General features: G+C 42.4%; 1 protein-coding gene across 1 annotated transcript; it reads right to left on the bottom strand.

The window, feature by feature from the left end:
- Window positions 1-356: 356 nt before the first annotated feature.
- LOC139398506 (uncharacterized) lies at window positions 357-1,710 on the bottom strand. Its single transcript, XM_071144459.1, has 4 exons — window positions 1,431-1,710; window positions 810-1,288; window positions 463-701; window positions 357-383 (listed from the first exon to the last, which is right to left on the bottom strand). Exons 1-4 carry the CDS (start codon window positions 1,499-1,501, stop codon window positions 357-359), a joined length of 816 nt encoding a protein of 271 aa, XP_071000560.1. The 5' UTR covers window positions 1,502-1,710.
- Between the last annotated feature and the right edge of the window lie 23,363 nt (window positions 1,711-25,073).

Consider the following 25,073-nt stretch of genomic DNA (forward strand, 5'->3'; position numbering starts at 1 on the left):
GGGATGACCACAGCAACATCCTCTGGAAAGGGAAAAAAGAGGATCAGGATGTAAACAAATGCAAACCGTAGCTTCTTAACACTGGCCAGTTGAAAGGTTCTGCTAAGATGTCATGACAAACGGCACCTGTCAGAGTGCTCTCTAAGTGTTACTCACCTGCTTGGATGTCAGCGGACAGAGTGGCGGAGACGGCCATCGTGAGAGTCCTTTCTTCAGGTGTGACGTCCACAACCTCCAAGAGGGAAGAGATGGGCTCTGCCTCTGTATTAGGGGTTATGTCCACAATTGGGATGGGAATTCATTCAGGTGGGAAGAAGCCAGGTTTGCCTCTGTATTAGAGGCGATGTCCACAACATTCAGGTGGGAAGAAGCCGGATCTGCCTCTGTGTTAGAGGTGATGTCCACAACATTCAGATGGGAAGAAGCCGGGTCTGCCTCTGTGTTACTGGTGATGTCCACAACCTCCAGGTGGGAAGAAGCCTGATCTGCCTCTGTGTTACTGGTGATGTCCACAACCTCCAGGTGGGAAGATGCCGGGTCTGCCTCTGTGTTAGTGGTGATGTCCTCAACCTCCAGGTGGGAAGATGCCGGGTCTGCCTCTGTCTTACGGGTGATGTCCAAAACCTCCAGGTGGAAAGAAGCCTGATCTGCCTCTGTGTTAGGGGTGATGTCTACAACCTCGAGGTGGGAAGAAGCCGGGTCTGTGTTATGGGTGACAACAACATTCCTGATGAGCTCTACTACTACAAGGAACCAAGTGGTCATCAGAACATGCATCTGTCAGAGTGCTCTCTATCAGTGCTACTCACCTGCTTGGATGTCAGCTGGTAGTGTGGTTGAAACGGCCACCCCGAGGACAGGGGGGACTGGTAGGGTGGCTGCAGGGGGCTGGAAGCAGCTCTGCACCTCGTCCGCCACAAAGGCACAGACAGAGCTCATATAAAAAGGGCTCTGGAGGTCATCCGTGGAGAAAGACTGACTGATTCTCCCGAGGATCGACCGCACAGAGTCAAAAGCAGCAGCCCGGGAGAAAGGGATGTGAAGGGAAGGGTCCTTTAACATGCAGGAGAGCTTCTCCACTACGGCCGCCACCATGCCCACGGCCATCCCACCTATTAGGATTGTGTGCTCTGAATGGTCTTCCTGAAGCCACAGGGCCAGGAGGAGCCTGGGCACCACCTCCACCACCACCTGAGATGGGCTGAGCAGGTTGCTACTGGGCTCATTGGACTGCTCGCCCAGAATGCTCCTCACAGCTCTCTCCACGATGCTGTGGACCTTAGGATCGCTGAAATCAACAAAAAGGAGAAGACAATGCTAAACGATGTGCAATGTGCTCACAGAGAACACTGTCTTAGTCTGTTTCTGCGTAGTTCCAGATGTGTAGATAAATGGATCAAGTCATATGCAGGGCAGTACATGGAACTCACATGTCAGCTGGCGAGTTGGGGTGCATGGAGCGGCGGAGCTTGCAGAAAGCCTCGTGCTCTATGTCCATCATTTTTAGGCAAGTGTTTACTTCCCAGGCCTGCAGTATGAAACAGGAAGTCCCATTAGTGTAATTTCACAACAGGTCTATTCTGCTGTGCTAACTTGTTGTTGAAAGGCTAGTAAAGAGCTCACTAACTTGTAGTGTCTCTAACTCTCATTCTCTTACCAGCCGAGCGAGGTCGTTTCCCTCCTCCAGGGTTTCCTTCCACACCCTTCAAATAAAACACTTAAACTTTCCTGGCTTCTGATTTTTCTGTTGTTTATTTTATCCACACCTCCTGGAGTGCTGCTGGTGGCAGGGAATGGCAGTGAAGGTGAGTGCTGACATGGTACTCACCTCTCCCTAAGGGATTTTTTGCCCTGAGACACCAGCCAGTTGCTCATGTGCTCCGTGGTGACATGGGGAGGGACCTGGCCTTGACTCTGGAGCAGCATAGGAAATACATAGGAAATTGTTTATTTACCTGGTAGCAGCCAAGCGTCACGTCCACAGACGTCTCATGGCGGAGGTGAGACGCATAGTGGGTCACCCTGCCAGCCACACGCTGACAGAGAGAGAATACATATTAAGGCCAAATGGAATAAGTGAAGAAAAATCTAATACTATTTCAGTAGTATTTACGTCTTACCTGGATCCAAGTGATGGACTGCACTTTGGTGGCACAGTAGGGCATGCCCTCTAGACTAAGCCAGGCTGTCTCCTTGGAGATGGCCCACACCAGTTGAGTCTCCAGGCCTCTCACCCTACTCACGTGGTGCATCCTCACCACCACCTGCTGTTGAGATAAACAACAAGACAACATCAACAAAACCACTCCAGCAATTGCTGTGACACATATCCACCAAGATCAAATGACTGACAATGTAGATTAGGATTAGCTAGTTTCAATGACACATACCTGGGATCCCCCACGCATGTAGGTGATGATGGGGCTGATGAACTGGAAAGTTCTCCAAGCTTTAACCACCGGACCGGCATTGTTCTGCACATTACAATACATTCATGTTGGAAACAGTAAACATTGTAAGCGTGATGTGACTGTGTGTGTGTGTGGGTGGGGGGGGGGGGGGGGTCTCTTACCCTGATCACAACAGGCCCACAGTACAGGGGGCTGAACCTAATCGGAATCAACTGCCAATTGCCAGTGGCCTCCTAAAGCAGAAAGCAGACAAGAGATGTGTTTCATGTTAAAGAGACACAACTTGAATATCTGGGATATTTTTCAAACATAAAACCCCAAACTTTCAGAAAAGTGTACCTCAAGGATAGTCTGCACATCTGGCACATCCTCAAGGATGATAGCAGCATTCTGGACATCAAGGAGGACTGGCAGTTGTGGAACATCTGGCACATCATCCAATGGCACATCCAACTGGACCTCATCCAGGACAGTTGTTTCTAAAATGAGGAACATTGGAATATAAAATAAACTATTGTTAGGACATAGAACGTAGCAAGATTGCTAATACTAGCTAGCTAGGTAGCAAAAGTTGATTGCTTAGCAACATTTACTAGAGTCAATGTTAGCTAGCAAGCTAGCTAGCTACATCATCTCTAGCACTAGCATTTTTGCCAAGTCTGAATGATAGAAATACACAACATTTCGCAAATTATAATGACATTGTTAAATGTAGTAAAAGAAGAGTTGTAAATTCCACATACCCTCTTCGAAGTCGCTGTCGCTGTCCACCTGTTGACGATCACAAACCCTGCAAAACAGAAAAAGACAAGAAAAACAAGCCACAAATGAATTTGAACAACCTGTCGACGCAGTAGGCCGCCGATGTCCACGCACTCTCTACGCCAGTCTTGAAAAGCACCCAGGCATTTTCCAGTCGATTGTTCTCAGGTCTCGAAAATCAAACAAGTTTGTTGTCAATCAGCAAACTGAAGTTGTTGTTTTCGCACAGAAAACGTTCCATAGAACGTCGGATAGATGTCTCTTGGCAACACACGTTCGAAAATGATTGTTTACAAAATTGAAAATTGTGTTGCCATAGAAATGAGTTTGGAATTCTATGATTCCGTTAAAATGGCTTGTCATCATTCTAGTGACGTTGACGCGCTCCTTCGCAGCTCAGTTGATAGAGCATGACGTGTTGCAAACATTGCTAAGAAGATGGATAATGATTTCAGGGATTTTTGTGATGATGAGTTATCTGAAATTGGGATAAAAGACTGTATTAAAAGCCTTAAGGACTATAGGTCCCCTGGAAATGGAGGTTTAATAAGCGAGTTTTATAAGGATTCAATGATAAATTGATTCCTTTCATTCTGGCTATGTTTCACAAATCAATTGGAAATGGGGAGTTACCGGCTTTCTTAAAGCAAGGTGTAATTACTTTGATTCCCAAACTTAATAAGGATACTCTTTATATAGACATCTGGAGACCCATTAGCCTGTTGAATAATGATTGGAAATTATTTGCTGAGAGGTTGAAACAAGGCTTGCATCATATAATTGATGAAGAATCTGGTTTTATGCATGGTCGACACATTAGTAATAACATCAGGTTGATCTTAGATCCTAGATATGATTGACTATAATGACCTCATCCTTGATAGTTTTCTTATGTTTGTTGATTTTTTAAAAGCTTTTGACACTGTAGAACATGAGTTTATGTTCAAAACAATACATGACTTTATATAGTGGTTGTACTAGCTCTGTAAAATTAGCTCACAGGACATCCCAAAGATTTGATATTGGCCGTGGCATTAGGCAGGGCTGCCCAATTAGTCCATTTAGTATTTTATTGGTTACTCAGATTATGGCTCTTCATATCAAGAAAGGGAATTTTCAAGGTGTTTCAGCAATTGGCATGGAATTTAAACTATGTCAACTGGCTGATGATACCACCATATTTTAAAGAGACAGGAATGAGGTTTCTAAAGCAGTTTCTTGTATTGAAGACTTTACCTTAGTTTCAGGTTTGAAAATTAATATCAATAAGTCAGTCTTATTTCCACTAAAGGATTGTGTTTTACAGGAATTATATGGTATCCCACTTAAAGATAAGGTTACTTATATTGAAATTGTTATATGCGAGGATGAAAAACAAAGGAGTGAATTGAACTTTAACTCAATTGAGAAAACAAAGAAGAAATTGAACCTCTGGTTGATGAGAGATATTTCGTTATATGGTCGGGTTTTATTATCCAAAGCTGAAGGGTTATCCAGATCGGTTTAAGTCTCATTATCACTTGACTTACCCCCTAAAATTGTAAAGGCCTTAGATAAGATTCTTTACATTTTTTTGGGAGGAACAAGCCTCACTATCTACGAAAATATATTCTCACTAAAACCCGAGAACAAGGAGGTCTTGAGGTTTTAGATTTCTGTCACGACTTCCGCCGAAGTCGGTCCCTCTCCTTATTCTGGCGGTGTTCGGCAGTCAACGTCACCGACCTTCTAGCCATCACTGATCCGTTGGTTTTGTCTACCTTCACACCTGGGACCAATCCCATCAATTACATGTTGTGTATTTAACCCTCTGTTTCCCCTCATGTCCTTGTCGGAGATTATTTGATTGTATGTTTGTGCTAGTTATGTGTTGGTGCGTGAGGGGTTTTGTACTCATTTTTTTTATTTTGGTTTTGGAGTTTTTTGTGAGCACTTATTAAACGACTCTGTTTATACCAAGTTCGTTCTCCTGCGCCTGACTTCCCTGCCACCAACATGCACCCATTACAATTTCAATACTCTAAATAATACTTTTCAAATACATTGGATTCTGAAGTATGTTAAGAAGCATAACAGTATTTGGAATTTCTTCCCTAAGTATTTATTTGACTCTGTTGGTGGTTTAAAATTTTTGCTTCAGTGTAATTTTGATATTGATAAAATCTCAGTAAAGTGGGCCAAATTCCATAAGCAGGCAATTTTAGCTTGGATGTTAGCGTATATACACAATTTTTCCCCTCACAGATACTTTTTATGGAACAACAAAGATAAACGATTTAAAAATAAGTCTATTTTTTCGTAACTAGTTTGAGAATAAATTATTTTGGTTGGTTTGTTATGGATTGTTATCAAAGTCAGGTTCATAAGGTATTAATAACCTACAAAGGCTTCAGGTTGAATTTAGGGGTGCAGGCAATGTATTCCTACAGGGAGAGAAGTCAATGCACACTGTTTGATGTCACACGGTCAAGGTTAGGCTTGCACAGATCGGGAGGACCTCAGGAATGTACCTGAGGTCGAATTGTGCTTCTCACCCTAACGATTCTCTCACTGTCACCCAAAAGCAAATTAAATTTAGGGCCAGGCTTCATTTTGGGCCTACTTTTTTCACGGTCGCTGCGACTAGACCGAGCGAGCTACGGTCAAGTTGGGCATCTCCTTGTACTCGGCACAGCCTAGAGATTATGGTAATGCCATTGAAGGCTCTGTGTGTCTTTAAGCACCGCACTTTGTCACTCCATCCTTTCTGTGTGTGTGTGTGTGTGTGTGAGAGAGCTTTTCTTTGACATCTGTTGGGAAAAATGACTGATTTACAGTTCATGAGGGTTGCCTAATCACACATATGAAGTTTTGAAAAGATCTGACCTTTTTAACCCTTCGAAACAGACACTTTGACCCCAATTAAAGGTTATGGTTGGCACAGGATGCTTAAAGTAAACACATATCCTCATTAGGGTATGCTTTTACAGAATCCTGAGTTTAAAGTCTTTACGTTAAGAACTGAAGGATTTACACAGGGTTGAATGCACAATTTCTCACAAACTGCATGTTGGGTATGGCAAAACCCTTTTAGGGTGATTTTTAACCACTTCCGGTTGCTCCAGGAAGCTTAGAATCGACACAGGTTGACCTCATTGTGGCTTGATGGATTGTCAACGAAGACAGGTTCATAAGGCATTATTAACCCACATAGGCTTCAGGTTGAATTTAGGGGAGCAGGCAATGTAATCCTATGGAGAGAGATGTCATTGCTATTTGTAAGATTAAAAAACCCTGTTTTTACTCTTAAGGGTTAATGCCACAGGGTTAAGGATATGCTTGCACAGATTGGGAGGACCATAGGAACATTCCTGTGGTTGAATTGTCCTTCTAAACCTAACGGTTCCGCCGCTGTCCCCCAAAAGCCCCTGAAATTTAGGGCCAGGCTTAATTTTGAGCCTGCTTTTTTCAAGGTTGCTTTACTCAGAGCGAGCTACGGTCAAGCGGGGCGTCTCGTTGAACTCGGCACGGTCTGGAGACTATGGTGATGACATTTTTTGTGTTGATTTCAGAGTGTCATTTTGGTGATGGTCCCTCACTGTTTAAACATATTGCAAATGTACAAAAGTCAACTAGCAAGTCAGTGTCCATCAGTCAATTAGATGTCATTCTGACACCAAACTGATACCATCTGACACCAAACCCACTTTTTCCAACTCGTTTAGAAGCCAACTATCACATATTTCAGAGCAGGCCCAAAATTCACAGCGCCTTCAGTTTAAAACATAATAAAAACGTAAAACACGTAGTTACATTCTAGCTGCGGGTCCAGTTCTAACATTATGTGTAAGCCTATGTGAGGCGACCCCGAATCCCGAGGTGCGGCTCGATAGGTCATTCGGTGCCCGAGCAACGACCTTAATTGGTGCTGAAAATCTATTTTTTCTAAATGTCGTCATTTTCATAATGGTCCAAATGAATTGAAGTTATTACAAATGTACGAGGCTGTTTCTAGGTCCGAGATCCTTCTAGAGCCACATAACTCACCGTGCACTATCGACTTGAGCTCTAGAACAGGTTTCTAACGTTTCAGAACTCTAGGTCTGACGGTTTTAGTTCGGACAAAGGTAACTATTGTAGGCTCTGTCTGTCTCTACGCACCACACTGTGTCCCTCCGTCCTAGCTGTGTGTGTGTGTGTGAGTTTTTCTTGGACATTTTATGGGATAAATTACTGATTTACAGTTCATGGGGTTACCTAATCACACATATGACGTTTAGAAAATATCTGACCTTTTTAACCAAGTGGAAACAGCCACTATGACACCATTTTATGGCCATGTAAGTAACACCATGTAAGTAAACACATATCCTGATTGGGGTATGCTTTTACAGAATCCTGAGTTTTCAGTGTTTACGTGAAGAACTGACCGATTTACACAGGGTTGAATGTACAATTTATCACAAACTGATGGTTGGGTAGACCAGGTAGACCTCATAGTGGCCTGATGGATTGTCATCGAAGACAGGTTCATAAGACATTCATAACCCACATCGGCTTCAGGTTGAATTTAGGGGAGCAGGCAATGTATTCCTATGGGGAGAGAAGTCATTCAAAACATGTATGTAAGGGAATACCCCCCTGATTTGTACAAAAATGAATGTCAAAATATTGGCATTGGACAAACCATGTACACGATGTCCAATACCACCCAAAGCGGCGTTGATTCGTGCAAAGTATATGGCAAATGCCATATGGCAATTGCCAATTGTAACACCTCAAAAATCCAACAGGGGGCGAGTGCGCTCCACCTGGGTTTTTCATATTGGAAATGCAACCCAAGTCAACATCCAAAAGAAAAATTTTGAAAAAATGATATTTTTTTCAAAAACTTTTTACCCCTTAAAAAAGTGCTTTCTGGGCCTTTTTTCGAATTTCTTTCGCTTTTTTTGTCAATTACACATGTGTAAGAACTGTATGAATATACTTTTGTCCAATTTTGATATCAAATTTTTTTTTTTTTAATTACATGCGCATAAGGCATATGTTTTGTCCATTTGCAATATGATTTCATAGGAAGTCAAAAGTCAAAAGTCAAAAATGTCAAAATTTGGTAAAAAACTTCACACATCCTTAAAAAAGTGCTTTCTGGACCGTTTTTCAAAATTCTTTCAATTTTTATGTCAATTACACATGTATAAGAACTTTATCAACATACTTTAGTCATACTTTATTATCATTTTTTTTTTTTTTTTACTAGTGCATAAGGCATATGTTTTCTCCATTTGGAATATGATTTCATAGGAAGTCAAAAGTCAAAGTCAAAAGTAACGATTTTCCTCCGTGCAACTGGTGATCTGAAATGTGCAACTGGTGATCTGAAATGTGCAACTGGTGATCTGAAATGTGCAACTGGTAACCCAAAAAAAAATAATTTGATTCTATGTTTCCTTACTTTTTCAAAGTCACTGTGCATTTGCAATATGTTTTAATGGGCAGGTACCATCACGAATTTGTCATGCTATAAAAATCCTGCAGGAATGTGAAATTGACTGGCCCGATGAACTCGGGATGGCTTTGCAGTGATTCTGGGTCATCTCAATCGCTCGTTTGGGTTGATTTCAGAATGTCGCTTTTGGTGATGTTTTTTCACTATAGAATCATATTGCAAATGCACGTGCAACTGCTCACCCAAAAAAAAAATGTTTAGATTTTTTTTGTTTATGTTTCCTTACTTTTTCAAAGTCACTGTGCATTTGCAATATGTTTTTTCACTATAGAATCATATTGCAAATGCACGTGCAACTGGTCATCCCCCCAAAAAATTTTTAGATTTTTTTTGTTTATGTTTCCTTACTTTTTCAAAGTCACTGTGCATTTGCAATATGTTTTTTCACTATAGAATCATATTGCAAATGCACATGCAACTGGTCATCCCCCAAAAATTTTTTAGATTTTTTTTGTTTATGTTTCCTTACTTTTTCAAAGTCACTGTGCATTTGCAATATGTTTTTTCACTATAGAATCATATTGCAAATGCATGCAACTGGTCACCCAAAAAAAAAATGTTTTGATTTTTTTTGTTTATGTTTCCTTACTTTTTCAAAGTCACTGTGCATTTGCAATATGTTTTTTCACTATAGAATCATATTGCAAATGCACATGCAACTGGTCATCCCCCCAAAAAAATTTAGATTTTTTTTGTTTATGTTTCCTTACTTTTTCAAAGTCACTGTGCATTTGCAATATGTTTTTTCACTATAGAATCATATTGCAAATGCACGTGCAACTGGTCACCCAAAAATAAAAATTTTGGATTTTTTTTGTTTATGTTTCCTTACTTTTTCAAAGTCACTGTGCATTTGCAATATGTTTTTTCACTATAGAATCATATTGCAAATGCACATGCAACTGGTCATCCCCCCAAAAAAATTTTAGATTTTTTTTGTTTATGTTTCCTTACTTTTTCAAAGTCACTGTGCATTTGCAATATGTTTTTTCACTATAGAATCATATTGCAAATGCACATGCAACTGGTCATCCCCCCCAAAAAAATTTAGATTTTTTTTATGTTTCCTTACTTTTTCAAAGTCACTGTGCATTTGCAATATGTTTTTTCACTATAGAATCATATTGCAAATGCACATGCAACTGGTCATCCCCCAAAAAAATTTTTAGATTTTTTTTGTTTATGTTTCCTTACTTTTTCAAAGTCACTGTGCATTTGCAATATGTTTTTTCACTATAGAATCATATTGCAAATGCACATGCAACTGGTCATCCCCCCAAAAAAATTTAGATTTTTTTTGTTTATGTTTCCTTACTTTTTCAAAGTCACTGTGCATTTGCAATATGTTTTTTCACTATAGAATCATATTGCAAATGCACATGCAACTGGTCATCCCCCCAAAAAAAAACTGGGATTTTTTTTGTTTATGTTTCCTTACTTTTTCAAAGTCACTGTGCATTTGCAATATGTTTTTTCACTATAGAATCATATTGCAAATGCACATGCAACTGGTCATCCCTCCAAAAAAATTTTAGATTTTTTTTGTTTATGTTTCCTTACTTTTTCAAAGTCACTGTGCATTTGCAATATGTTTTTTCACTATAGAATCATATTGCAAATGCACGTGCAACTGGTCATCCCCCCCAAAAAATAAATTTTTTTTGTTTATTTTTCCTTACTTTTTCAAAGTCACTGTGCATTTGCAATATGTTTTTTCACTATAGAATCATATTGCAAATGCACATGCAACTGGTCATCCCCCCCAAAAAATTTAGATTTTTTTTGTTTATGTTTCCTTACTTTTTCAAAGTCACTGTGCATTTGCAATATGTTTTTTCACTATAGAATCATATTGCAAATGCACGTGCAACTGGTCACCCAAAAATAAAAAATTTGGATTTTTTTTGTTTATGTTTCCTTACTTTTTCAAAGTCACTGTGCATTTGCAATATGTTTCAATGGGCAGGTACCATCACGAATTTGTCATGCTCAAAATTTTTTAGATGTATTTTTTTTTGTTTCTTACTTTTTCAAAGTCACTGTGCATTTGCAATATGTTTTAAAGGGCAGGTACCATCACGAATTTGTCATGCTATAAAAATCTTGCAGGAATGTGAAATTGACTGGCCCGATGAACTCGGGATGGCTTTGCAGTGATTCTGGGTCATCTCAATCGCTCGTTTGGGTTGATTTCAGAATGTCGCTTTTGGTGATGTTTTTTCACTATAGGATCATATTGCAAATGTACAAGAGTCAAGTGGACAAGAGTCCATCAGTCAATTAGATATCATTCTGACCACCAAACTGATACAAACTGACACCAAACCCACTTTTTCCAACTCGTTTAGTAGCCAACTATTACATACTTCAGAGCTGGCCCAAAATTCACAACCCCTTCGGTTCAAACCATAAAAAAACCATAAAACACGTAGTTACGTTCTAGCTGCGGGTCCATTTCTTATGTTATGTGTTGGCCTAGCTGAGGCGACCCCGAATCCCAAGTTTCGGCTCGATAGGTCATTTGGTGTCCGAGAAAAACCCTAATTGGTGCTGAAAATCCACTATTTTCCATGACTTGCTACGGGGTCCTTGAATGAGCTATTGGACAGAAACGTTGGGGTCTGTCTATATGGGCCGAGACGTTTGCAATGCACCTAGTCTTGCGACTCTGGGACATTTCTAAATGTCGTCATTTTCGTGATGCAAAAATGAATTGAAGTTATTTCAAATGTACGAGGCTGTTTCTCGGTCCGAGAACCTTCTAGAGCCACGTAACTCACCACGCACCATCTACGGGAGGTCTAGAACAGGTTTCTAAAGTTTCGGAACTCTAGGTCCGACGGTTCTTTTTTAGCTCCAACAAAGCTAACTATTGGAGCCACTGTCTGTCTCTACGCACCCCAATACGTCCCTCCTTCCAAGTTGTGTTTTAGTGTGATTTTTTTTTCCTTTGAATTTTTTTGGGAAAAATGACTGATTTACAGTTCATGGGGGTTGCCTAATCACACATATGAAGTTTTGGAAAGATCAGACTTTTTTAACCCTTCGAAACAGCCCCTAAGACACCAATTATGGCACTTCCGGTTGGCACAGGAAGTTATAAATCAACACATATCCTCATTGGGGTATGCTGTTACAGAATCCTGAGTTTTAAGTCCTTACGTTAAGAATTGACTGATCTACACAGGGTTGAATGCACTATGTCTATCAAACTGCATGCAGTGTATGGGTAAACACTTTTAGGGGCATTTTAACCACTTCCGGTTGGTCCAGGAAGCTTAGAATCAACACAGGTAGACCTCATAGTGGCCTGATGGACTGGTACCGAAGACAGGTTCATACGGCATTCATAACCCACATAGGCTTCAGGTTGAAATTAGGGGTGCAGGCAATGTATTCCTATGGGGAGAGATGACACTGTAATCTGTGAGATCAAAAAACACTGTTTTACTGTTAAGGGTTAATGCCACACGGTCAAGGTTAGGCTTGTTCAGATCGGGAGGACCTTAGGAACATTCATGTGGTGCAATTTTTCTTCTCACTCTAACGGTTCTCTCACTGTCACCCAAAAGCAAATGACATTGTGGTGCAGGCTTCATTTTGGGCCTACTATTCTAATGCTCGCTGCGCCTAGACCGAGCGAGCTACGGTCAAGCGGGATATCTCGCTGAACTCGGTACGGCCTAGGGATTATGGTAATGCCATTTCCTGCTCTCTGTGTCTTTAAGCACCGCACTTTATCACTCCATCCTTCCTGTGTGTGTGTGAGGGAGCTTTTCTTTGACATCTGTTGGGATTAATGACTGATTTACAGTTCAGAAGGGTTACCTAGTCACACATATGAAGTTTTGGAGAGATGTGACTTTTTTAACCCTTCGAAACAGAGAGTGTGACCCAATTAAAGGCACTTCCGGTTGGCACAGGAAGCTATAAGTAAACACATGTCTTGATTTACATAGCCACTTACAGAATCCCGAGTTTTAAGTCTTTACGTTAAGAATTGACTGATCTACACAGGGTTGAATGCACTATGTCTATCAAACTGCAGGCAGTGTATGGGTAAACACTTTTAGGGGCATTTTAACCACTTCCGGTTGCTCCAGGAAGCTTAGATTCGACACAGGTAGATCTCATAGTGGCCTGATGGACTGGTACCGAAGACAGGTTCATACGGCATTCATAACCCATATAGGCTTCAGGTTGAATTTTGTGGTGCAGGCTATGTATTCCTATGGGGAGAGATGTCACTGTAATCTGTGAGATCAAAAAACCCTGTTTTACTGTGAAGGGTTAATGCCACACGGTCAAGGTTAGGCTTGTTCAGATCGGGAGGACCTTAGGAACATTCATGTGGTGGAATTGTGCTTCTCACCCTAACGGTTCTCTCACTGCCACCCAAAATCAAATGACATTGTGGTGCAGGCTTCATTTTGGGCCTTCTTTTTTTCAAGTTTGCTGCACTCAGAACGAGCTACGGTCAAGCGGGGCGTCTCCTTGAACTCGGCACAGTCTGGAGACTATGGTGATGCCATTTTTTGTGTTGATTTCAGAATGCCATTTTGGTGATGGTCCCTCTCCGTTTAAACATATTGCAAATGTACAAAAGTCAACTAGCAAGTCAGTGTCCATCAGTCAATTAGATGTCATTATGACACCAAATGGATATCAATTGACACCAAACCCACTTTTTCCTACTCATTTAGTAGCCAACTATCACATATGTCAGAGCAGTCCCATAATTCACAGCGCCTTCGGTTTAAAACATAATAAAAAGGTAAAACACATAGTTACGTTCTAGCTGCGGGTCCAGTTCGGACATTATGTGAAGGCCTATGTGAGGCGACCCCGAATCCCGAGTTTCGGCTCGATAGGTCATTTGGTGTCCGAGAAAAACCCTAATTGGTGCTGAAAATCCACTTTTTTCCATGCCTTGCTACGGGGTCCTTGAACGAGCTATCGGACAGACACGTCGGAGTCCGTCTCTATGGGCCGAGCCGGTTTCAATGCACCTAGCCTTGCGTCTCTGAGACTTTTCTAAACGTCGTCATTTTCGTAATGGTCAAAATGAATTGAAGGTATTGCAAATGTACGAGGCTGTTTCTCGGTCCGAGAACCGTCTAGAGCCACGTAACTCACCACGCACCATCGACCGGAGGTCTAGAACAGGTTTCTAAAGTTTCGGAACTCTAGGTCTGACGGTTCTTTTTTAGCTCCAACAAAGCTAACTATTGCAGCCACTGTCTGTCTCTACGCACCCCAATACGTCCCTCCATCCAAGGTGTGTTTTAGTGTGATTTTTTTTTCCTTTGATTTTTTTTGGGAAAAATGACTGATTTACAGTTCATGGGGGTTGCCTAATCACACATATGAAGTTTTGGAAAGATCAGACTTTTTTAACCCCTCGAAACAGCCCCTGAGACACCAGTTATGGCACTTCCGGTTGGCACAGGAAGCTATAAATCAACACATATCCCCATTGGGGTATGCTGTTACAGAATCCTGAGTTTTAAGTCCTTACGTTAAGAACTGACTGATTTACACAGGGTTGAATGCACTATGTCTGTCAAACTGCAGGCAGGGTATGGGTAAACACTTTTAGGGGCATTTTAACCACTTCCGGTTGGTCCAGGAAGCTCAGAATCAACACAGGTAGACCTCATAGTGGCCTGATGGACTGGTACCGAAGACAGGTTCATACGGCATTCATAACCCATATAGACTTCAGGTTGAAATTAGGGGTGCAGGCAATGTATTCCTATGGGGAGAGATGACACTGTAATCTGTGAGATCAAAAAACACTGTTTTACTGTTAAGGGTTAATGCCACACGGTCAAGGTTAGGCTTGTACAGATCGGGAGGACCTTAGGAACATTCATGTGGTGGAATTTTTCTTCTCACCCTAACGGTTCTCTCACTGTCACTCAAAAGCAAATGACATTGTGGGGCAGGCTTCATTTTGGGCCTACTTTTCTAATGGTCGTTGCGCTTAGACCGAGCGAGCTACGGTCAAGCGGGATAGCTCGTTGAACTCAGCACAGTCTGGAGACTATGGTGATGCCATTTTTTGTGTTGATTTCAGAATGCCATTTTGGTGATGGTCCCTCTCCGTTTAAACATATTGCAAATGCACAAAAGTCAACTAGCAAGTCAGTGTCCATCAGTCAATTAGATGTCATTATGACACCAAACCCACTTTTTACTACTCATTTAGAAGCCAACTATCACATATGTCAGAGCAGTCCCATAATTCACAGCGCCTTTAGTTTAAAACATAATAAAAAGGTAAAACACATAGTTACGTTCTAGCTGCGGGTCCAGTTCGGACATTATGTGAAGTCCTATGTGAGGCGACCCCGAATCCCGAGTTTCGGCTCGATAGGTCATTTGGTGTCCGAGAAAAACCCTAATTGGTGCTGAAAATCCACTTTTTTCCATGCCTTGCTACGGGGTCCTTGAACGAGCTATCGGACAGAAACGTTGGGGTCTGTCTCTATGGGCCGAGCCGGTTTCAATGCACCTAGCCTTGCGTCTCTGAGACTTTTCTAAACGTCGTCATTTTCGTAATGGTCAAAATGAATTGAAGGTATTGCAAATGTACGAGGCTGTTTCTCGGTCCGAGAACCGTCTAGAGCCACGTAACTCACCACGCACCATCGACCGGAGGTCTAGAACAGGTTTCTAAAGTTTCGGAACTCTAGGTCTGACGGTTCTTTTTTAGCTCGAACAAAGCTAACTATTGCAGCCACTGTCTGTCTCTACGCACCCCAATACGTCCCTCCATTCAAGTTGTGTTTTAGTGTGATTTTTTTTTCCTTTGAATTTTTTGGGGAAAAATGACTGATTTACAGTTCATGGGGGTTGCCTAATCACATATATGAAGTTTTGGACAGATCAGACTTTTTTAACCCTTTGAAACAGCCCCTGAGACACCAATTATGGCACTTCCGGTTGGCACAGGAAGCTATAAATCACCACATATCCTCATTGGGGTATGCTGTTACAGAATCCTGAGTTTTAAGTCTTTACGTTAACAACTGAGTTATTTACGGAGGGTTTAGTATGTGTGTGTTATTTCAGAAAATCATAGAAAATCACAGAAATCTCGCAGAGCTCCGCAGCACACTTTAAAAAGATTCGTATGAACACCCTGCAACTGGATCTGTAACCGTTGAAAAAAAAAAACGCCTATTTGTGACCATTGCCAAGTTGTCATTGTTCCGTTTCTCTTAAATGACGATAGATAAATGGCTGGTTCTTTTTTTATTGACACCGGAGGCTCCTTGACTTTGACCTGAAGTGGAAAAATAATTTCTCTATTTCCATTTAGGACCTTTAATCCCAGAAAAACGGCCATAACTCAAAAACCGTCGAGGCCTAGACGCCATCTTGTTCGGGGCCAACTGCCCATTATGCCAAACCTACGCTCACCAAGTTTCGGCTTCGAAATATTTTCCGTTTTCGAGATAAGGCCCCGTCGTGATTCGTGATGTTTTGCCAAATTGCCATATGATTCCGTATGCCCTCTTGTGGGAAATTCCGGGATAGCGGAAAAACGGTCAAAAACTTGTTTATTTTATAAAACGGAAACCGAATGTCCGACAAAGTTCATTTGATGACTTCCCGGTAGGTCTGGCCCTACCGCACGGCCCGACGCCGACCGCGAATTTTACAAACGATTTCGGACGTCTAGTAAGGGACCGTACATTTGCAATATGGACTTTCTCACTGATCATACACGAAATGCCGAAATGTTCCCTTAAGGTATGGAAGGTATGATTTTTTTTTTTTTTTTTTCTCTCTCTCTCTCTCTCTCTCTCAGGGCCGGCCCTGAGTGCTTTATGGACGGTTTAAAATATGACTATGGATGCAAATGCTCATTTTCCTCCGTGCACCTGGTGATTGAAAACGTGCACCTGGTCACCCAAAATTTTAAAAACGGTTTTAAATACTTTTACCCGTCATTCTATTGATATAGCCCGCTAGGGGAGTACCCTACTACGGCCCTGTCTCTGTCAGGGCCGTCCTTGAGTGCTTTTTAGACACTTTAAGAAATCACGATGGATGCAGATTGCTATTAATCCTCTGTGCAACTGGTGATTTGAAATATGCACCTGGTCACCCAAAATATTAAATATGGTTCAAAATGAATTTAAATGCACTCCTGTCATTATTCCCCGCTATGGGAGCACCCCACTAAGGCCCTGTCTCGGTCGGGGCCGTCCTTAGTGCTTTATGGACACTTTAAGAAATCATGATGGATGCAGATTGCTATTAATCCTCCGTGCAACTGGTGATTGAAAACGTGCACCTGGTCACCCAAATCATGGTTCTCAATGCGCTTAGCGGTGTTCCATATATTCATGTCCGATAATGATGCACCCTACTACGGACCTTTTCAATGGGGGCCGGTCCGAATATTTATGGAAGGTATGATTTTTATTTTTTTTTTCTCTCTCTCTCTCTCTCTCTCTCAGGGCCGGCCCTGAGTGCTTTATGGACGGTTTAAAATATGACTATGGATGCAAATGCTCATTTTCCTCCGTGCACCTGGTGATTGAAAACGTGCACCTGGTCACCCAAAATTTTAAAAACGGTTTTAAATACTTTTACCCGTCATTCTATTGATATAGCCCGCTAGGGGAGTACCCTACTACGGCCCTGTCTCTGTCAGGGCCGTCCTTGAGTGCTTTTTAGACACTTTAAGAAATCACGATGGATGCAGATTGCTATTAATCCTCTGTGCAACTGGTGATTTGAAATGTGCACCTGGTCACCCAAAATATTAAATATGGTTCAAAATGAATTTAAATGCACTCCTGTCATTATTCCCCGCTATGGGAGCACCCCACTAAGGCCCTGTCTCGGTCGGGGCCGTCCTTAGTGCTTTATGGACACTTTAAGAAATCATGATGGATGCAGATTGCTATTAATCCTCCGTGCAACTGGTGATTGAAAACGTGCACCTGGTCACCCAAATCATGGTTCTCAATGCGCTTAGCGGTGTTCCATATATTCATGTCCGATAATGATGCACCCTACTACGGACCTTTTCAATGGGGGCCGGTCCGAATTATTTATGGAAGGTATGATTTTTTTTTTTTTTTCTCTCTCTCTCTCTCTCTCTCTCAGGGCCGGCCCTGAGTGCTTTATGGACGGTTTAAAATATGACTATGGATGCAAATGCTCATTTTCCTCCGTGCACCTGGTGATTGAAAACGTGCACCTGGTCACCCAAAATTTTAAAAACGGTTTTAAATACTTTTACCCGTCATTCTATTGATATAGCCCGCTAGGGGAGTACCCTACTACGGCCCTGTCTCTGTCAGGGCCGTCCTTGAGTGCTTTTTAGACACTTTAAGAAATCACGATGGATGCAGATTGCTATTAATCCTCTGTGCAACTGGTGATTTGAAATATGCACCTGGTCACCCAAAATATTAAATATGGTTCAAAATGAATTTAAATGCACTCCTGTCATTATTCCCCGCTATGGGAGCACCCCACTAAGGCCCTGTCTCGGGGGTCGGCTTTATGGACACCACGATGGATGCAGATTGCTATTAATCCTCTGTGCAACTGAAATTACCTGGTCACCCACTAAAGTGCTTTATGGACACTTTAAGAAATCACGATGGATGCAGATTGCTATTAATCCTCTGTGCAACTGGTGATTTGAAATGTGCACCTGGTCACCCAAAATATTAAATATGGTTCAAAATGAATTTAAAGGCACTCCTGTCATTATTCCCCGCTATGGGAGCACCCCACTAAGGCCCTGTCTCGGTCGGGGCCGTCCTTAGTGCTTTATGGACACTTTAAGAAATCATGATGGATGCAGATTGCTATTAATCCTCCGTGCAACTGGTGATTGAAAACGTGCACCTGGTCACCCAAATCATGGTTCTCAATGCGCTTAGCGGTGTTCCATATATTCATGTCCGATAATGATGCACCCTACTACGGACCTTTTCAATGGGGGCCGGTCCGAATTATTTATGGAAGGTATGATTTTTTTTTTTTTTTCTCTCTCTCTCTCTCTCTCTCTCAGGGCCGGCCCTGAGTGCTTTATGGACGGTTTAAAATATGACTATGGATGCAAATGCTCATTTTCCTCCGTGCACCTGGTGATTGAAAACGTGCACCTGGTCACCCAAAATTTTAAAAACGGTTTTAAATACTTTTACCCGTCATTCTATTGATATAGCCCGCTAGGGGAGTACCCTACTACGGCCCTGTCTCTGTCAGGGCCGTCCTTGAGTGCTTTTTAGACACTTTAAGAAATCACGATGGATGCAGATTGCTATTAATCCTCTGTGCAACTGGTGATTTGAAATATGCACCTGGTCACCCAAAATATTAAATATGGTTCAAAATGAATTTAAATGCACTCCTGTCATTATTCCCCGCTATGGGAGCACCCCACTAAGGCCCTGTCTCGGTCGGGGCCGTCCTTAGTGCTTTATGGACACTTTAAGAAATCACGATGGATGCAGATTGCTATTAATCCTCTGTGCAACTGGTGATTTGAAATGTGCACCTGGTCACCCAAAATATTAAATATGGTTCAAAATGAATTTAAAGGCACTCCTGTCATTATTCCCCGCTATGGGAGCACCCCACTAAGGCCCTGTCTCGGTCGGGGCCGTCCTTAGTGCTTTATGGACACTTTAAGAAATCATGATGGATGCAGATTGCTATTAATCCTCCGTGCAACTGGTGATTGAAAACGTGCACCTGGTCACCCAAATCATGGTTCTCAATGCGCTTAGCGGTGTTCCATATATTCATGTCCGATAATGATGCACCCTACTACGGACCTTTTCAATGGGGGCCGGTCCGAATTATTTATGGAAGGTATGATTTTTATTTTTTTTTCTCTCTCTCTCTCTCTCTCTCTCAGGGCCGGCCCTGAGTGCTTTATGGACGGTTTAAAATATGACTATGGATGCAAATGCTCATTTTCCTCCGTGCACCTGGTGATTGAAAACGTGCACCTGGTCACCCAAAATTTCTAAAAACGGTGTTTAAATATTCATGTCCGATCATGATGCACCCTATACGGACCTTTTATAGCCCGCTATGGGGAGTACCCTCTCTCTCTCTCTCTCTCTGTCAGGGCCGGCCCTGAGTGCTTTATGGACGGTTTAAAATATGACTATGGATGCAAATGCTCATTTTCCTCCGTGCACCTGGTGATTGAAAACGTGCACCTGGTCACCCAAAATTTTAAAAACGGTTTTAAATACTTTTACCCGTCATTCTATTGATATAGCCCGCTAGGGGAGTACCCTACTACGGCCCTGTCTCTGTCAGGGCCGTCCTTGAGTGCTTTTTGGACACTTTAAGAAATCACGATGGATGCAGATTGCTATTAATCCTCTGTGCAACTGGTGATTTGAAATGTGCACCTGGTCACCCAAAATATTAAATATGGTTCAAAATGAATTTAAAGGCACTCCTGTCATTATTCCCCGCTATGGGAGCACCCCACTAAGGCCCTGTCTCGGTCGGGGCCGTCCTTAGTGCTTTATGGACACTTTAAGAAATCATGATGGATGCAGATTGCTATTAATCCTCCGTGCAACTGGTGATTGAAAACGTGCACCTGGTCACCCAAATCATGGTTCTCAATGCGCTTAGCGGTGTTCCATATATTCATGTCCGATAATGATGCACCCTACTACGGACCTTTTCAATGGGGGCCGGTCCGAATTATTTATGGAAGGTATGATTTTTTTTTTTTTTCTCTCTCTCTCTCTCTCTCTCTCAGGGCCGGCCCTGAGTGCTTTATGGACGGTTTAAAATATGACTATGGATGCAAATGCTCATTTTCCTCCGTGCACCTGGTGATTGAAAACGTGCACCTGGTCACCCAAAATTTTAAAAACGGTTTTAAATACTTTTACCCGTCATTCTATTGATATAGCCCGCTAGGGGAGTACCCTACTACGGCCCTGTCTCTGTCAGGGCCGTCCTTGAGTGCTTTTTAGACACTTTAAGAAATCACGATGGATGCAGATTGCTATTAATCCTCTGTGCAACTGGTGATTTGAAATATGCACCTGGTCACCCAAAATATTAAATATGGTTCAAAATGAATTTAAATGCACTCCTGTCATTATTCCCCGCTATGGGAGCACCCCACTAAGGCCCTGTCTCGGTCGGGGCCGTCCTTAGTGCTTTATGGACACTTTAAGAAATCACGATGGATGCAGATTGCTATTAATCCTCTGTGCAACTGGTGATTTGAAATGTGCACCTGGTCACCCAAAATATTAAATATGGTTCAAAATGAATTTAAAGGCACTCCTGTCATTATTCCCCGCTATGGGAGCACCCCACTAAGGCCCTGTCTCGGTCGGGGCCGTCCTTAGTGCTTTATGGACACTTTAAGAAATCATGATGGATGCAGATTGCTATTAATCCTCCGTGCAACTGGTGATTGAAAACGTGCACCTGGTCACCCAAATCATGGTTCTCAATGCGCTTAGCGGTGTTCCATATATTCATGTCCGATAATGATGCACCCTACTACGGACCTTTTCAATGGGGGCCGGTCCGAATTATTTATGGAAGGTATGATTTTTTTTTTTTTTCTCTCTCTCTCTCTCTCTCTCTCAGGGCCGGCCCTGAGTGCTTTATGGACGGTTTAAAATATGACTATGGATGCAAATGCTCATTTTCCTCCGTGCACCTGGTGATTGAAAACGTGCACCTGGTCACCCAAAATTTTAAAAACGGTTTTAAATACTTTTACCCGTCATTCTATTGATATAGCCCGCTAGGGGAGTACCCTACTACGGCCCTGTCTCTGTCAGGGCCGTCCTTGAGTGCTTTTTAGACACTTTAAGAAATCACGATGGATGCAGATTGCTATTAATCCTCTGTGCAACTGGTGATTTGAAATATGCACCTGGTCACCCAAAATATTAAATATGGTTCAAAATGAATTTAAATGCACTCCTGTCATTATTCCCCGCTATGGGAGCACCCCACTAAGGCCCTGTCTCGGTCGGGGCCGTCCTTAGTGCTTTATGGACACTTTAAGAAATCACGATGGATGCAGATTGCTATTAATCCTCTGTGCAACTGGTGATTTGAAATGTGCACCTGGTCACCCAAAATATTAAATATGGTTCAAAATGAATTTAAAGGCACTCCTGTCATTATTCCCCGCTATGGGAGCACCCCACTAAGGCCCTGTCTCGGTCGGGGCCGTCCTTAGTGCTTTATGGACACTTTAAGAAATCATGATGGATGCAGATTGCTATTAATCCTCCGTGCAACTGGTGATTGAAAACGTGCACCTGGTCACCCAAATCATGGTTCTCAATGCGCTTAGCGGTGTTCCATATATTCATGTCCGATAATGATGCACCCTACTACGGACCTTTTCAATGGGGGCCGGTCCGAATTATTTATGGAAGGTATGATTTTTATTTTTTTTTCTCTCTCTCTCTCTCTCTCTCTCAGGGCCGGCCCTGAGTGCTTTATGGACGGTTTAAAATATGACTATGGATGCAAATGCTCATTTTCCTCCGTGCACCTGGTGATTGAAAACGTGCACCTGGTCACCCAAAATTTTAAAAACGGTTTTAAATACTTTTACCCGGTTCTATTGATATAGCCCGCTTAGGGGAGTACCCTACTACGGCCCTGTCATGTCAGGGCCGTATGAGTGCTTTTTAGACACTTTAAGAAATACGATATGCAGATTGCTATTAATCCTCTGTGCAACTGGTGATTTGAAATGTGCACCTGGTCACCCAAAATATTAAATATGGTTCAAAATGAATTTAAAGGCACTCCTGTCATTATTCCCCGCTATGGGAGCACCCCACTAAGGCCCTGTCTCGGTCAGGGCCGTCCTGAGTGCTTTATGGACACTTTAAGAAATCATGATGGATGCAGATTGCTATTAATCCTCCGTGCAACTGGTGATTGAAAACGTGCACCTGGTCACCCAAATCATGGTTCTCAATGCGCTTAGCGGTGTTCCATAAATGTCCGATAATGATGCACCTGGTCATGGGGGCCCAAAATGGAAGGTATAAAGGGCCGGCCCTGAGTGCTTTACGGTATGACTATGGATGCAAATGCTCATTTTCCTCCGTGCACCTGGTGATTGAAAACGTGCACCTGGTCACCCAAAATTTTAAAAACGGTTTTAAATACTTTTACCCGTCATTCTATTGATATAGCCCGCTAGGGGAGTACCCTACTACGGCCCTGTCTCTGTCAGGGCCGTCCTTGAGTGCTTTTTAGACACTTTAAGAAATCACGATGGATGCAGATTGCTATTAATCCTCTGTGCAACTGGTGATTTGAAATGTGCACCTGGTCACCCAAAATATTAAATATGGTTCAAAATGAATTTAAATGCACTCCTGTCATTATTCCCCGCTATGGGAGCACCCCACTAAGGCCCTGTCTCGGTCGGGGCCGTCCTTAGTGCTTTATGGACACTTTAAGAAATCATGATGGATGCAGATTGCTATTAATCCTCCGTGCAACTGGTGATTGAAAACGTGCACCTGGTCACCCAAATCATGGTTCTCAATGCGCTTAGCGGTGTTCCATATATTCATGTCCGATAATGATGCACCCTACTACGGACCTTTTCAATGGGGGCCGGTCCGAATTATTTATGGAAGGTATGATTTTTTTTTTTTTTTCTCTCTCTCTCTCTCTCTCTCTCAGGGCCGGCCCTGAGTGCTTTATGGACGGTTTAAAATATGACTATGGATGCAAATGCTCATTTTCCTCCGTGCACCTGGTGATTGAAAACGTGCACCTGGTCACCCAAAATTTTAAAAACGGTTTTAAATACTTTTACCCGTCATTCTATTGATATAGCCCGCTAGGGGAGTACCCTACTACGGCCCTGTCTCTGTCAGGGCCGTCCTTGAGTGCTTTTTAGACACTTTAAGAAATCACGATGGATGCAGATTGCTATTAATCCTCTGTGCAACTGGTGATTTGAAATATGCACCTGGTCACCCAAAATATTAAATATGGTTCAAAATGAATTTAAATGCACTCCTGTCATTATTCCCCGCTATGGGAGCACCCCACTAAGGCCCTGTCTCGGTCGGGGCCGTCCTTAGTGCTTTATGGACACTTTAAGAAATCACGATGGATGCAGATTGCTATTAATCCTCTGTGCAACTGGTGATTTGAAATGTGCACCTGGTCACCCAAAATATTAAATATGGTTCAAAATGAATTTAAATGCACTCCTGTCATTATTCCCCGCTATGGGAGCACCCCACTAAGGCCCTGTCTCGGTCGGGGCCGTCCTTAGTGCTTTATGGACACTTTAAGAAATCATGATGGATGCAGATTGCTATTAATCCTCCGTGCAACTGGTGATTGAAAACGTGCACCTGGTCACCCAAATCATGGTTCTCAATGCGCTTAGCGGTGTTCCATATATTCATGTCCGATAATGATGCACCCTACTACGGACCTTTTCAATGGGGGCCGGTCCGAATTATTTATGGAAGGTATGATTTTTTTTTTTTTTCTCTCTCTCTCTCTCTCTCTCTCAGGGCCGGCCCTGAGTGCTTTATGGACGGTTTAAAATATGACTATGGATGCAAATGCTCATTTTCCTCCGTGCACCTGGTGATTGAAAACGTGCACCTGGTCACCCAAAATTTTAAAAACGGTTTTAAATACTTTTACCCGTCATTCTATTGATATAGCCCGCTAGGGGAGTACCCTACTACGGCCCTGTCTCTGTCAGGGCCGTCCTTGAGTGCTTTTTAGACACTTTAAGACACTTTAAGAAATCACGATGGATGCAGATTGCTATTAATCCTCTGTGCAACTGGTGATTTGAAATGAAATGTGCACCTGGTCACCCAAAATATTAAATATGGTTCAAAATGAATTTAAATGCACTCCTGTCATTATTCCCCGCTATGGGAGCACCCCACTAAGGCCCTGTCTCGGTCGGGGCCGTCCTTAGTGCTTTATGGACACTTTAAGAAATCATGATGGATGCAGATTGCTATTAATCCTCCGTGCAACTGGTGATTGAAAACGTGCACCTGGTCACCCAAATCATGGTTCTCAATGCGCTTAGCGGTGTTCCATATATTCATGTCCGATAATGATGCACCCTACTACGGACCTTTTCAATGGGGGCCGGTCCGAATTATTTATGGAAGGTATGATTTTTTTTTTTTTTCTCTCTCTCTCTCTCTCTCTCTCAGGGCCGGCCCTGAGTGCTTTATGGACGGTTTAAAATATGACTATGGATGCAAATGCTCATTTTCCTCCGTGCACCTGGTGATTGAAAACGTGCACCTGGTCACCCAAAATTTTAAAAACGGTTTTAAATACTTTTACCCGTCATTCTATTGATATAGCCCGCTAGGGGAGTACCCTACTACGGCCCTGTCTCT

The sequence above is a fragment of the Oncorhynchus clarkii genome, unplaced genomic scaffold (assembly GCF_045791955.1).
Source record: "Oncorhynchus clarkii lewisi isolate Uvic-CL-2024 unplaced genomic scaffold, UVic_Ocla_1.0 unplaced_contig_1912_pilon_pilon, whole genome shotgun sequence".
NCBI classification, from domain to species: domain Eukaryota; kingdom Metazoa; phylum Chordata; class Actinopteri; order Salmoniformes; family Salmonidae; genus Oncorhynchus; species Oncorhynchus clarkii.

Excerpts from the sequence above, each read along its gene's own strand:
- LOC139398506 (XM_071144459.1), bottom strand. The coding sequence starts at position 1,501 with ATGATGGACATAGAGCACGAGGCTTTCTGCAAGCTCCGCCGCTCCATG. Across the intron at positions 702-809 it reads ACCAGCTGACATCCAAGCAG|ACCCGGCTTCTTCCCACCTC; the intron begins GTGAGTAGCACT and ends CCCATAACACAG. Across the intron at positions 384-462 it reads AGGCTTCTTCCCACCTGGAG|AGGCAGATCCGGCTTCTTCC; the intron begins GTTGTGGACATC and ends CCTCTAACACAG.